Source organism: Hyalella azteca, unplaced genomic scaffold (assembly GCF_000764305.2).
Source record: "Hyalella azteca isolate HAZT.00-mixed unplaced genomic scaffold, Hazt_2.0.2 contig10613, whole genome shotgun sequence".
Classification (NCBI taxonomy): domain Eukaryota; kingdom Metazoa; phylum Arthropoda; class Malacostraca; order Amphipoda; family Hyalellidae; genus Hyalella; species Hyalella azteca.
The window spans coordinates 119,990-135,367 of NW_025940646.1; the positions used below are offsets into that span (position 1 = coordinate 119,990).

The following is a 15,378-nucleotide window of genomic DNA, read 5'->3' on the forward strand; positions in this document are numbered from 1 at the left end:
ATGCTAGGCGTTACGTGCAGGGCTGATTGGTGTTAAAAATTGGTTATGCTTGGCCGCGCACCCGCAGTTAGGTAGTTATATAAGGTGAAATTAATGGTACATATAATTAATTTGTTACGCCTTCCGGTAGGGAAACATGGGGCAGCGAGCCCACTGTGGGTGATGGGCCCATAGCGGGTTTCTCGTTAAGTATGGCAGATATTGGTCCGTGTTCTCTACCGCCGGTCGACAGTTTCACTGGGATGAAGTGTACGGATTTACGTTTTGCTAAGTGTTTGCGTTATTAAGTTATTTTTGAATAACTGTTTTAGCCCAGATAAAAATTTTTTTGCTGCTAAATAAAATTGTTTTCGATTACTGTAGGTGAAACTTTTGAAATTAATGTGAATTATGTTTTGAAAGTAATATTTATAGGAATAATTGTGAGATCAACTTAAGACTATTAGTTTTTAAAATAAAATGTTGACACGATATAAATTGAAATGATACCTATATATAGTGGGGCAACGGGCCCACTCATGTCACGGGGCAAAGCGCCCATGGTGAAGTCTTGTGTTATACATCATTAGATTTGTCTCAATGACCTTTTCAAAACTATGACTATCATTTTTTAATTACAAATTATACTTCATACTGCATGATTTTTTGGTTTGCCGCCTCAAGGCAGCAGGTTTAGTTTCTAGTTATGCGTATTTATGACCCCTTATCGAGTTATTGACTCTTGCCTTGCCAAAAGTTGATTTCATTCAACACCAATGAGCCAAAAGTTGATGATGAGTTTTTATGGTGTTAGCTGAAATCACGATTAGGTACCAATTCTCTGCACATAATATCTGGATTGTGGACGAAACTGGAGAAGAAGTTTTTTTTATGATCAACTAAATATATTTTTTCTAGTCAAGGATACATTTTTTCATGTCAAGGACGAATTTTTTATCGCAAGGATATATTTTTCAAGTCAAGGATATATATTTTTAAATCAATGAAAAATTGTTCTTCACGTCAGTGATAGATTTTTTAAGCCAAGAGTATATATTTTTCAAGTTACGGATATGATTTTTTTGAGTTGTTAATAAATGAATGAATGTCATATTTTATATTACATTTTTCTTATTTTTAACTTTGAAGTGTTGTTTTATCATTTTTAAACAAAAAATATGCAATTGAGGTAAAGGGACCAAGGGTGGGCGCCTTGCCCCAAGCCCATGGGCCCATTGCCCCAGGGGTGGGGCAATGGGCCCATTTTGACACTTTTTACCAAATAGTCTTCCATTAGAAATTGAATAACGCTATATATAGGCGTCTAATTCACATCATGCATTCCTCATTAGTTGTACCCTTTAAACAAAACAAAGAACCACATCGTATCAATTAAAACTTCATCAAAAATTTAGTTTAAAAAAAGGGGGGGGGGTGCGCTGCCCATGTTGCCGTATATAATTAAAGTATTATAAAAAAATTGTAGGAAACTATAAGGATGTTATATGTACGAATTACTCCGATGATCCTTAAACTGAGCTGCACATTATTCATTACATTGCAAACTATATCTATGTTATCTTCCATCTTATTAATGGTAATCGTTGTTATGCCATAAAATGTAAAGCCTTTCATTCGTCGAGTTCTTTATTTGGTTGAGACATTCTAAATCATTTAGAGTATTGCATTCATGGACTTGTCTTCAACATTTAAAAAAAATTATCCATTTCCTCGAATATAAGTATGACCTGCTGAGGTCATTCTTACAGTCGATATTGGCTGATATTACCGTTACATGTAATGGGGCTGCAATGTTTCGTCATGACCTGACTTAATTAACGAGAAAACTGGAGTTGGCTTTTCACCCAGAATACTAATAGAGCATGGCTTCATATTTCCAAACTCGTCAGCTCATTACGATTCTTCCTCAAATTTACAACAACAAAATTGCCTATAGAAAGTATTATAAATTAAAGACTTGTACCGATAAACTAGAATCTACGCATGCTAGATTACGATTAAGTCATCTCCGTGACTTTATAACACCGCCAATGCTAACTGTACATTGAACTTTTGAACTAATAATTTCTATTCATTGTGTTCTAACAGCGGCGTTACCTAGTATGGTATTTAGATTACATTTCATAACATGTACATTTTTTAGAAATATGATTTTAGATATTAAATCGGTAATGAAATCTACTAAAATCTTAAAAAATCACAACAGAACCAACAACGCTTAAAAATATGAAACATTTCGCTCGCTTTTTGACACTGATATGGAAATTGTGAGATAACCAAGAGCGCAGAGATAATCAAGATCGCAGAGATAACCAAGAGCGCAGAGATAACCAAGAGCGCAGAGATAACCAAGAGCGCAGAGATAACCAAGAGCACAGAGAAAACCAAGAGCGCAGATATAACCAAGAGGAGCGCAGAGATAACCAAGAGCGCAGAGATAACCAAGAGCGCAGAGATAACCAAGAGCGCAGAGATAACCACTGTCTCTTATACACATCTAGATGTGTATAAGAGACAGGAGATAACCAAGAGCGCAGAGATAACCAAGAGGAGCGCAGAGATAACCACCAAGAGCGCGGAGATAACCATGAGCGCAGAGATAACCAAGAGCGCAGAGATAACCACGAGCGCAGAGATAACCAAGAGGAGCGCAGAGATAACAAAGAGCGCAGAGATAACCAAGAGCGCAAAGATAACCAGGAGCGCAGATTACCAAGAGCGCAGATATAACCAAGAGGAGCGCAGAGAAGACCAAGAGCGCAGAGATAACCAATAGCGCAGAGATAATCATGAGCGCAGAGATAACCAAGAGTGCAGATAACCAAGAGCGCAGATATAACCAAGAGGAGCGCAGAGATAACCAAGAGCGCAGAGATAACCAAGAGCGCAGAGATAACCAAGAGCGCAGAGATAACCATGAGCGCAGAGATAACCAAGATCGCAGCTGCCGCAGGTTATCCCGTATGTTTACAGGTAGGAGCGACCGGCTGTCCAGCTCAAGCCGGCAGACGTGCACTGAATTGCATTAACGTGCACTGAATTGCAATAACGTGCACTGAATTTTCAAAGTACGCAGCAGTAAGCAATTCTGAGCAACTGTTATGGAGTATACAAAACGATATTTAATTAATGACGGAATAATGAATGAATAAGTTAGGCTGTCCATAATGAGCGCATGTTTACAAAACAGCCAAGTCCGACTGAGCTACAGCATCACTCAGTAGCTCCGTGATAAGAAATTGTAAGTCTATAAACGTTTGTCACGAGTGGTGTGAAAACGAAAAGAAATTGACATTTGATAAACGCGGCGACATATATCTGAGTTATTATGTTATTATGATAAATTTAACACTAAACATAACTTTTTTACCAATGATGTCACTCGTTTTCTTGAATCGCATTCTCACTAAAACACCAAAGCAAAGAAAACTCCTCAAAAATTCATACTATATTTATAGAAAACGTTTCGGAGTCCAGCTCCATCGTCAGTTAAAAAATTCTAGAACACAGATAAATCAGTAATTAGTCAAGATTACCAAATCGATTGGAGTTTTTTTTTTGTAATGTTACTTTTACATAAAGTTTATGAGCCGAGCAATGATTGATGTTTGCACTCTGAGATTTGCGTTGCATTTAATTTAAAAATCAAGAATTTAAAAGCAAAGAAAAAAGCGAAAAAATATACCATTTCTTATGCGAGAAAACAGAATTTCTTGCATAAGAAATGGTGAATTTTTGGGCTATTTTATTTGTTTATAAATTTTTGATAAACTTCTGATTTAAGCAATCAAATGATCTTGATTTAAAAGTGTATTATGCCACTGCTTTATTCATTCGCTTTTACTTATTTCTCGATAAGTATTATTCAGTAAATTAGCAGCAGCTCATTACTCGTTCAAGTTTAACTGTCTGTTCTTTGATAACATCTGCAATCTGCATTTGCAATATCGTAAAATTATGGAATACAAATGTTGAATTTATTGTTTACTAATTATGATGCGTTCATATCATATAATGTTTTTATGATTGAGGAAATCACGCAGAATTTTGCATACGCAATCTGCTTATCGTCATTTTCGTTTTCTGGGCGACTTAGTTGAAGCTCACTGATAATATTATGTGCCAAGGTTAAGAAACTTGACGTATCAATTCAAACCTAATGTATATACTCGGCATTATCCAATGGGATCAAGCCTAATATTTTCTAAACCCAATTAATTTTAATGATTTCTATTATTTCGAGTGTGCGTGAGTGCATGTATGGACCTGATTTTCATTGCCAATATTCCTCCAAAGTTATATATTAAATGATTTATTTTACTTTCATCATTCTGCGGACGCTATAATTGTTATTAATTTGTGTAATAATCTCAGTTCAAGATTCATGATGGTTTCAATATTAATTTATGATTCAAATCAAGGATCATAACAGCATTCCCTCGAAGCTGATGTGTTCAGCATACAGCTTTCGTAATTCAAATCGTAGGAACTATTTTGTTTGAGGGAGAGAGAGAGAGAGATAAGAATCTTAAACAATAACTAACAATTGTGTTTATTGTAGACGGATTCAACAATTTTAGAATATTCGATGCTCTAATGCCGTAGAACGTAGCATTAAGTACCTCAAGGTGTTTTCAAGATTCCCAGTTGGGATTTCTTCCAAAATTCGTTAAGAGATAGATTTCTTCTTCTATCCATCATTTTTTTCATACTCTTAAGCGAAGGAACTGAATGTTAATGTGTCTTTTAATTAGTGTTGCGTATTCCATTGGAGTATACCTATACCTAGGCGATGAGACGCGATTTGGAGCAGGACTTTAGTAATTTTTACCAGGACTTCAAAAACAATTAATGTATTCTCTTTATTTTGTATGCTAAGATCGAGGACGATCTTTTCCGAAGAGGGGTCATGTCAGTGAGTAGTTTGTGGATACAAATCCGAATGTTTTGGTTGCATACGGAGCTGGGCAGCGCTACTTTGAAATGTAGCGCCGCTATACCGCTACATGATCTAAATGTAGCGCCGTTACATTAGCCGCTACAATAAAATGTAGCGCCGTTACATTAGCCGCTACAATGGCCAAAATTATTGGAATTCTCTAAATATTTATTGTTCTGCTATTGGGGTTTACTCATAAACATTTAATGATAATAAACCATTTTCAAAACATATCAATGCAACTTTATTGCAAATAACCTAACCACACTAATACTGGTTAGATACAGTAAATAAAAGTTAGTTACTTACTTATTTTTATGATTTACCTTCCCTTACATGGATGTCTACTTTAATGTACCAATCTCAAAAATTATCCACATATACATATAAAAAAATATAACTCAGTACTCACTGCAGTGAGTGACAGAGAGCGCATTTTCTCGTCGACGAAAACTTGTGGTCACGGACAGACAGACGGACATGGCGAGCACAATAGTGCATTTTTTCCATAAATGAGAAAATGCGCTGAAAATTAGTCTTTTATTTGTATATATAAGTGGATTATTGTTGAGATTGGTAGATTAAAGTAGACATCCATGTTGGGAAGGTGAAACATAAAAATAACTGTGCAAAAATAACTGTAAGCAAACTGAAACATTAAAAAATACCTGTAAGTGGTAACTGGTAACAACTTAACAAGTAACAACTAACATGTTGACACTAGTAACAGGCTGAGGTTGACAACATTACACCGAAATCTTTCGTACAGTTTTATTCTGTAATTTATTTTATGTATGTTATAGTATGTATCATGCTGGTTTTTAAATAATATTTAATACTATTAAGTAAAATCTGAAGGCTTTATCAATAAATGTAGCGGTAGCGCTGTAGCGGCAAAACCTCGTATCGCTACTTAAATATGTAGCGGGCGCTACCGCTACCGCTACAATTGCTTAAATGTAGCGCCGCTACCGCTACTGAAAATGTAGCGGCCACTACATGTAGCGCGCTACTGCCCAGCTCTGGCTGCATATACTAATCCGAATGTGTAGTTTGTGTATACAAATCCGAATGTGTAGTTTGTAGATACTAATCCAAATGTGTTTACCAGAAGACCTATGTTTAGCTATGAGTCCACTGTGTCGCTCAGACCTTGCCTCATTCGACAGCTTCTACAGCTTATGTGTCAGGGCCTATACTTTCAAAAAAGTTAAGAGATTGTATGTTCATCCGCCAATCATTGACGGCCTTTCAAGCAAAATCAGCCAATCATAGACAAGAAAATAGAGCGAAACGACTTACGTTTACTTAATGAGTTTTGAAAGTATGGCCTCAGGAGGATAAGAGCTCTGTGGGCGGAAGCTCTAAGTATATAAATGAGCTAGGTACTTAATTAAATAAGTGCGACTCAGAAGTTTGACGACCACAGCAATTTAGTATTCATTTTTTTAGCATTACGACGGCCGAAGATGCTTACCATGTATCTGTCCGTACTTCTATATTGATTTTTATCTGAACCACCCCGCATCAAGATATGCCTAAGATAGAAAGTTACTTTACTTATCCTCACGTAGTCATAGTCGAATATCTGTCCCCAGATTGAACCTATATACAATATATTTATTTATACGCGGGATCATCCCACACATGTACCCACGACATTTATAATGCAGAACTTCAAAGGCTTTATATTTGATCGCATAACAACGACTACTATCAATAAGATAAACGATAAGATAGATAATTAGATATAGTTTGTAATGTAATAAATGTGCAGCTCAATTTAACGATCATCGAAGTAATTCGTGCACTGCAGCATCTATTTCCTCTTACTCGTTTATTTTATACTACTTTTTGTTATTTTCCAGATTCAATTCAAATTTACTAAAATTTATATAATCAAAGTTTCAGTTCAGAATAAGAGCGAAATTAATTATATGTATTTTTAATTTCACTTTAATAACTACCATTGCCATTGAAGTTTGTCGAAGACCATTTCTTTTCATTCATCCAATAACTGGAAATTTTATTTAAATAAAGTCTTGATTATGTCAATTGAAGAGCATAATAAGAGTTGTGATATTTTTGTGTGAATGACCAACAGTTTTTCCCAAAATGTTTCCCAGATTTCAAAAAAAATTCCCAAATAGTGATCGTGCTATCCATTATCTATTATTTTTGTTTAATGTTAATATGACACCAATTTTGGAAGCACGGCAGTGGATAGGTTATGTTAAGCTTTCACTGTGCGATGGCATGGTAGTATCACGGTTGTAGGATTGAATGAAAGCTAAGTCTTCTGCTAAGGTTTACTCTAACACCGAAACTAAGAGCAACCTGCTCTGGCCGAAGACAAGAAGATAGAGAGCGATAGGAGAAACGGGTGCTTCCTCTTACAGGGAAATAAGGCAAGAGACATAAAAGTTACGCTAGAATCCGACAACTCGCAGTACATGTTGCATATTGGTGATAAGTTTATTCTAACAGGTTAATTGAGGTTAAATTATTTTACCTCTGCTCCGTAATAGAAATGCAGAGCGCTAAAGTTAATGTTGACACACAAGAAATGTTACACGCTAAACAAGGATACTTATTGACAATAATATCGATCGTAGTTACAGGTGTATCAGTCATGGACTAAGTATCTGTTTGCAGATCATTTGTTTCTTTGAAATGTCATATTTTCAAACGTCGATTGAAACTCAAATTCAATTCAATTTTCACTTTCCTAGAAAAAAGCTGTGCTATAAGTTTGATATATGTAACTGTAGCCTTCAACACCGTTATTCACATCACTACCAACCCGAAGATGTTTCCAAATATCTGAGGCATAAGCAGTGTTGGGTCATTTACCCTTGTTTGTATTCTGATGTCATAGCACAGAGAGTTTGCGCAACAAAGGAAGAGTCTTTCACAATTGAAGATGACCTGAAGGAGGAGCTAAACCTAACATTATATCGTTTTGAAGCTTAGTTAGACAACAGTCGACCTCGCATTCTATGGTAATATCCGCTGAGAAAACGTCTTCACAATTAAGGCTAAGCCGAGCAACCATCACAGCATGAGCGGCGTACTGTGTTCTAAATGGATTCTGTTTGTAACTGCGATTATCGCAGTGAATTTGATGTTTGTTAATTCAAATATCTCGGAAACTGAAACATCATTTGACGATGAACTCAAGTCAACATTCTCGTTAAAAGAAAGATTTCAAAGGCTTTTGGCGCTCGACGAGCAGCCTCACAACAGGGAGAAGCGTCTGATCTACTTCCAGTTTAAGTTCCCATTCGCCTCAAACATGGAGGTAATCAGGCAACAACTCGCACAATAAATCTAATGAACACATTTGCTTTACTCTGATTCAAATTATGGTAATTTCCATTAGATATCTGCATTTTATAGCCTTTTATGTAAGCAGAGAATTAGCGTATGACGGTCAAGACAATTAACCGTGGGCACATAAGGAGTGGAAAAATTAACTCAAAACGCCACGGGATAAATATAGGGCAACGTGGGGCAGCGCGCCCCCCACTTTTTTTAGACTAAATTTTTGATGAAGTTTTAATTGATACGAGGTGATTCTTTGTTTTGTTTAAAGGTGCAACTAATGAGGAATGTATGATGTGAATTAGACGCCTATAGAGTTATTCAATTTGTAATGAAACACTATTTTGTAAAAAGTGTCAAAATGGGCCCATTGCCCCACCCCTGGGGCAATGGGCCCATGGGCTTGGGGCAAATATCCCTATAAATATTACTTTGAAAAAATAATTCAAAGTAATTTCAAAATCTTCATCTATAGTAATGGAAAAAAACTTTATTTAGCGGCAAAAAAATTTTTATCTGGACTAAAACAGTTATTCGCAAAGAACTTAATAACGCAAACATTTAGCAAAACGCAAATCCGTACACTTCATCACAGTGAAACTGTCGACCGGCGGTAGAGAACACGGACCAATATCTGCCATACTTAGCGAGAAACCCGCTATGGGCCCGTGACCCGCAGTGGGCTCGCTGCCCCATGTTACCCTACCATAGTTAACTTTTAATTTCCCCTTAATAATAAATCACATATATATGATCAATTAGACAATTTAATTTTAAGAATTTTGTAATTACCGAGAATATTAATTTTCATAGACTCTACTAATTAAACATCATTGCTTTACTTCAGATTAAGTGGACTTTCAACTGGGTTGCTATGACGGAAGCGAAGTACACAACTAAACTGCAAGTGGCTCTTCCACTCTGGCGACCGCTTCCTGCCTACCTTACCGAGGAAATCAACCAACCTCCGTTCCAGGCACTTTTTGGGACAAAATTGGGAAGAGAAGGAGCAGGAGGAGAGAATGAAAATGAAGTTTATAATAACTACGATTGGGAAACTGAAGACCATACGAATAGAAATCCTGATACTGCAGTTACCAAGGCTGATGAGGCAAATAAGACGGAGATCCATAATGTAACCAAAAGAAGTCCAGCTACATCACATCGAAATAAAAGGCAAGACGAACTAGTTCATGAGAACACACCGGACACTGAAACTCCTAACGGTTCAGGAAGAGTTTCCGAATTTGAAACGAAAATAGTATCGGATGATATTACTGAATCTGAGAGAGAACAGGAAACGGTATTTGATAGTTATGAAGAACATTCAGAACACGTCAAGAGTCTTCATGTGATGCACAGACTCGATGCATACAATGCTATCGAACGCATCTTGACAAAGTGAGTTTTTGGTTTAATAAGTTCTTTATAATCTTGTTATCTTATTTTATTGGTTATCATTACAGTATGTTCATTGGTACACACAAATTTAAATAACAAATGGGAAAGAATGTAATTGTTTTCATAATATGACACTAATCTACAGTTGAATTTCTGATTTTAAAATGTATTGGAAGGTTTTGCGGAGCATTAATTGCGATATCAGGTTCCCATAGTGGAGTAAAAATAATTGTTTACATAAAATATCCTGTCAGAAAACGCAAAGTTTAACTTTCAGCTAAACATTTTTGAGAATCACGTACGTGTATGATTATTTGTAGCATATGTTAAAATCAAACTGAGATTTTATAATGTGGCTTCATGACGATAAATTAAACTTTTCTCCGTCGAAGATCAGTAGAATTAGGAAATATTCCTTTAATTGTATTGAATAATTTCGGATTATGCTGGATGTTGTCTGTCTCAGTGAGCGTGGTAACCAGTGGTGGCACAGTTCCGCTAATCCGCTAACCGCTAATTAGCGAAGCTAACTTTTTCCTTATCGGATTAGCTGTTCAGCTAACTTTGAAAACCTTTAGCGGACCAATTAGCTTCCGCTAAACTTAGTTCCGCTAACTGGCAGTCCGCTAAAAATGTTTTAAAATCTCTGATTTAATGCTAAGTATCGTAAGCCGTGTGCCACGCCCACACTGATGGCTGACTACGTCATCAAATGTTCGTCAGCCAATCACGTCTTGTGTTACTGGCAGTAACACAAAGACGTCCTGCACTGCAGTCCTCTGTTGGACGCGATGCTGGCAGGCAACACGAAAAGGTTTGGGTCCCTCCTAGAAGACAAGGAGTGCCAGCTGGCAGCGGCCTTCCACCTAAGTTTCGGCTAGAAAAGCATAATCACAGCCATCTCAGCAGGGTACAGAAGGCAATGGAGACCGCCGTGGAGACAGCCCTGAGGGAGACCGTTGAGGAGGGCATCAGCACCACCAGCAACGACGAGGATGGGGAAGATGACTTCTTCAGCAGCATTACTCAGCCCATGGAGTGCAGGAGGAGCCACGGGTCACTAAAGTCCAAGGCACAGAATTTGGTGAAGACCTGGCTGGAAAGCAGCTCGAAGGAGGAATTGACTGACGTTGCCTTCTTGGGCGAGCAGGTGTTGATGAACCTTTTCGTTAAGTACAACACAGCCACCCCATCCAGTGCTGCAGTTGAGCGCCTCTTTTCCATAGGCAAGGACATCTTGAGTGCCAAGAGAGCCACCCTGTCAGATGCCAACTTTGAGAGGCTGATGTTCATGAGGGGCAACAATCATCGCCTCGAGGAGATGAAGGCGAAGGGCAAGCCAGAGTAAAAAGGAGTGTGTAACCCTGGTGTAACCTTAATATTTCTTATTCATTTAATAAACTGTATGTTGAATGTCAACTACTGCCTAATTTCATATGTTCATTTAATTATTTATGTTCCGTACACCTTGATCATCATCTGATCTTGGCATGCTACATCTTTTTGGAAAGCCCCCTTTCAAGGCTTGAAGTTCAGCTCTATAGGCCTTTTTTTCAGAGTTCCCCCCCCCAAATTAAGCCAAATCTAAATTTATATATTAAAAATTGGCGGTTATCGGTTAGCGGCAAATTCCGCTACATTTTTCGGTGATTTATCGGTTTAGCGTTATCGAAGCTAACTTTTCAGTTAGCGGATTAGCGGTTATCGAAGCTAACTTTTAGGTTAGCTGTGCCCACCACTGGTGGTAACAGATGTTGTCTGTCTCAGTGAGCGTGGTAACAGATGTTGTCTGTCTCAGTGAGCGTGGTAACAGATGTTGTCTGTCTCAGTGAGCGTGGTAACAGATGTTGTCTGTCTCAGTGAGCGTGGTAACAGATGTTGACTGTCTCGGTGAGCGTTGTAACAGATGTTGACTGTCTCAGTGAACGTGGTAACAGATGTTGTCTGTCTCAGTGAGCGTTAAAACAGATGTTTACTGTCTCAGTGAGCGTTGAAACAGATGTTGTCTGTCTCAGTGAGCGTTAAAACAGATGTTGACTGTCTCAGAGAGCGTTGTAACAGATGTTGACTGTCACAGTGAGCGTTGTAACAGATGTTTACTGTCTCAGTGAGCGTTAAAACAGATGTTGACTGTCTCAGTGAGTGTGGTGACAGATGCCGACTGTTTCAGTGAGCTTGGTAACAGATGTAGTCTGTCTCAGTGAACGTGGTGGTTTATATTTTTGTGATAGTTTAGTTTAGTGTGATGTTGCCTCAAGAGGATTTGTAGGTTCAGTTTGTTGGAAGCGTTTGGGACGGATTTGTTTGATAATGATCCGGAAGAATAACTTCCGGAATGCATTTATTATGCCTCTTTGAACACGGATTTCTCCAACGCTCCATCATATCTAATCAATATTCCCAATGTTGGTTCTCGTTGAGTTGTATACTATCAACCATTTTGATCATACCGAATGTTGTGTGACAAACACCAGTACGCATTTTATTCCGCTTCTGAATTGAGTTCCTTTTTATTCAGGCTTCGCAACTGTTTTGCTGTTGATGCAATCAAACAGCAATATTTTAGCGTTAAATTTATAACACTATTGTATTAAATTTAATATAACTGTTATGAAAGGTACGGTTACCCTGGTCACGCGTGTCTGCTGCGGACGGTGTGCGAGGTGGCGGAGGCACCTCTGCACTACGGCATCATGGGGGACTTCTTTAATCTCCTACTCACGTGAGCTCTCATTTTCTCTTGCAGCATTGACTCTCTCTCCTGACCTCACATTTTGCTCTCTTGCAGCATTGACTCTCTCTCCTGACCTCACATTTGCTCTCTTGCAGCATTGACTCTCTCTCTCTCTCTCTTGACCTCACATTGTGCTCTCTTGCAGTTGCAGCATTGACTCTCTCTCTCTCCTGAGCTCTCACTTTGCCCTCTTGCAGCATTTTCCCTCTCCTGAGCTCTCATTTTTCTCCTGCAGCATCGACGATTGCTTTATTTTTTTTTCACTTGATTCCTTCGGAATCTGATATTTAGTGCAATAAACTAAAAACTTAAATTCTCGGGCTTTTAAATGTTTAATTTTTCTTTTGCTTAATAAGGTTTCGTTTCATGAAGTATTGATTTCATTAGCTTCATATTTTGCATTTTATCTTTTTGTCACCTGCAACCCAGGCCACGTTACTCAGCTTTAAAAAATCACATGGATTCCTACAGTGAACTTGTTGCTGGTAGAATATAATGAGATGAAGCTGGGATGAAGCATCCCAGTCAAAACTGATTAATAATTATACTTCTATGTTTAACAATTGCAACCTTTTGTGCAAAAGCAAAAATGTTTCATTGCAAATGTTTGTTTGAGCGTTTAGCCAAATCATAGCGTAATTTAAGCATCATGTTTAATAATTGGTAAGGTATTGAGAACCGATAACACATTTCCTCAAAATAGGCTCATCAGCTCATTTTAATTCCTCAACAGACCATCAGTGGCATCGCTGTCTTCCCCCAGTTCGGACATGGAATTTTTGAAGGACTATTTGGTCGCAGAAGAAGTAGGGCGTGACAGCGGCGATTGCCGACGCAGTTACGCCGATTGCCCGTCCTCTGTGTTCGAAATTATCCCGCTAGTGTCGCACAAGGTACTCGATTTCGGACTATTCTGAGCACCCAATCCTCAACAGTGTTGTAGTATATTTAAGTCGTCCTGCGCTTGACGTTTTATTTCTATACACAATTAAATATACTAACTATGATTATCCGTCCTGTTTTCGATATCATCCAGCTGGTGTCAAACAAAGTTCTCGATTTCGGATTCTTCTGAGCAATCAATCATCTACAGTGTTTTGGTATATATCAATCATGCTGTGCTTAGTGTTTTATTTATATATGTACTCATGGTTATAATTGCTTATTTTTACGCTAATTGCTTCATTATTTATTTGCTGTTGTTTATAGACTTTAATGCCGATTTTATTCATCATCTCGGGTCAGTTTCATTGATTCTAGTAGATTGATCGTTTACATAAATTGATGCCCGTTTTATGCTTCGGTACTATCAGTCTTTGTTAGTTCATGCCGATTCATTTTGTCAGCCCTACTATAGTTATTTTTGTAAGTTAATATTATTTCACCAGCTTCACAGTCGAACCTTTGTCTGAATTATTGAATGATTCGTAATTTTCCGCTCTTCTGATGGAGCTGAGTTATTCGAGGAATGCAGTGTCTCATCGTTGTTTTGCGCTTCGCCGCTGCTTTGAAAACGACATGCTCAAAAATTAATACAAAATGGAATAAAATCATTACCAAAGTGAATTTTTGGAAAAAATCCTTTCAGTTTCTTCATCAGTGTCAGTCTTTGGAACTTGATAGGCTAAAAAATTACTGGTGTCAAATTAATTAGGCTAGTTTTATGCTTGTATTATATAAAAATACAGTTTTGCAACAAACAAGATGTTTAATTCTCAATTATATGATTCTTACTTTTTCTTAAAAAATTCAAAATGACTCTGTAGGTATTTCCTCTGTAGTCTGTATATCACAGTGACAACATAATAATCACACCCATAGTGGAATTAATCCGTGGAATCATGTGCCGGTTTTAGAATAGAATAGAATAGGTACTGACTAAAACCCGGACCCGGACCGGTCCGCCAGACCCGAACTGAGTGACTAAAACCCGGACCCGGACCGGTTAAAAAAAAATAAAAGGCTGCAAATCATCTCAAACGTCGAGAAAACTTTTAATTTTACATATAGAGTTTTGATATTTACTTAGAAAAATTTCGTCGCACCAACATATGAGGGTAACAGAGAAGTTCATTTTTCGATCGAACTAATCGATAGAGAATGTTCTGAAACGTCCAGAAAACAAAACTTTTGTATCGAATTTTTGGAAATTTACTTAGAAAAATTTCACTTCAGGTCCGGGGAGCCCCGGACCAAGGGACTAAAACCCGGACCCATGTGACCAAGCGGCTAAAACTCAATCCCGAATAGTGAAGAATAGGTAATTAATCTGAATAAGTATTTTTTCGTTTAAATCTTTCGACAAAGTCAATTAATTAAGATAAGTTCCTCTGATTTTGACTGATTATGGGCCTAATTTTTCCTTTCATTCCATGAACTTTACGCGCTTTTACCAAACATGTCCAGCTTTAGGCGAAATTTTGCGAACGTGTTCACTTTATGATAGAAATTGCACTACCTTAAATATTGTTAGTTGGCAATGCTCAGCTTTCAGTACATGATGCTTAGTTTTATCTAGCATTTCGTATTCTAAAAGAAAATTAATCTTTTGATTTCTCATTAAATTTTTATTTGTCCTCTTGTAACCAACTTGCCCCTACCTCAGATCCTTCGAACAAATTAATATTGCTAATTAATATTTATTTAGCTCCATTCGTTTCAAGATAAACCGATTCCAAAGTCAATAATATTAGGGTACCCTACTGGGTCTAGGTATAAGGAGAAAATCGTCATGTTATTTTTCAGAAATGAAACTCAATTTATACAGTGTATAAATGGAGTTTCATTCATTTAAACAATTAAATATGGTAAATAAAACAAGAAGAGACTGTTTTAACTATATATGTATAATGTATCTACAAATTCTAAGTACTTTATAAGAGTTTGAGCGAAAAAATGAGAAAGTACTATACGTGGGTCGCCTGCCGAAGACCACCACTGCCCTGGATGTAATGGACCATCATGATTCCTGCCTTCCGGA

At 37.5% G+C, this 15,378-nt stretch overlaps 1 protein-coding gene across 1 annotated transcript; it reads left to right on the forward strand.

The window, feature by feature from the left end:
- The first annotated feature begins 7,858 nt into the window (after window positions 1–7,858).
- Window positions 7,859–14,084, forward strand: LOC108675711. Its single transcript, XM_018163740.2, has 4 exons — window positions 7,859–8,240; window positions 9,111–9,664; window positions 12,282–12,386; window positions 13,132–14,084. Exons 1-4 carry the CDS (start codon window positions 8,001–8,003, stop codon window positions 13,313–13,315), a joined length of 1,083 nt encoding a protein of 360 aa, XP_018019229.1. The 5' UTR covers window positions 7,859–8,000; the 3' UTR covers window positions 13,316–14,084.
- Window positions 14,085–15,378: the final 1,294 nt, after the last annotated feature.

What these genes read in the sequence shown, in the direction of transcription:
- LOC108675711 (XM_018163740.2), top strand. Translation starts at nt 8,001, where the DNA reads ATGAGCGGCGTACTGTGTTCTAAATGGATTCTGTTTGTAACTGCGATT. An exon ending in ATCGAACGCATCTTGACAAA is followed by an intron (nt 9,665 to 12,281) that starts GTGAGTTTTTGG and finishes CTGTTATGAAAG; the next exon opens with GTACGGTTACCCTGGTCACG. An exon ending in TTCTTTAATCTCCTACTCAC is followed by an intron (nt 12,387 to 13,131) that starts GTGAGCTCTCAT and finishes ATTCCTCAACAG; the next exon opens with ACCATCAGTGGCATCGCTGT.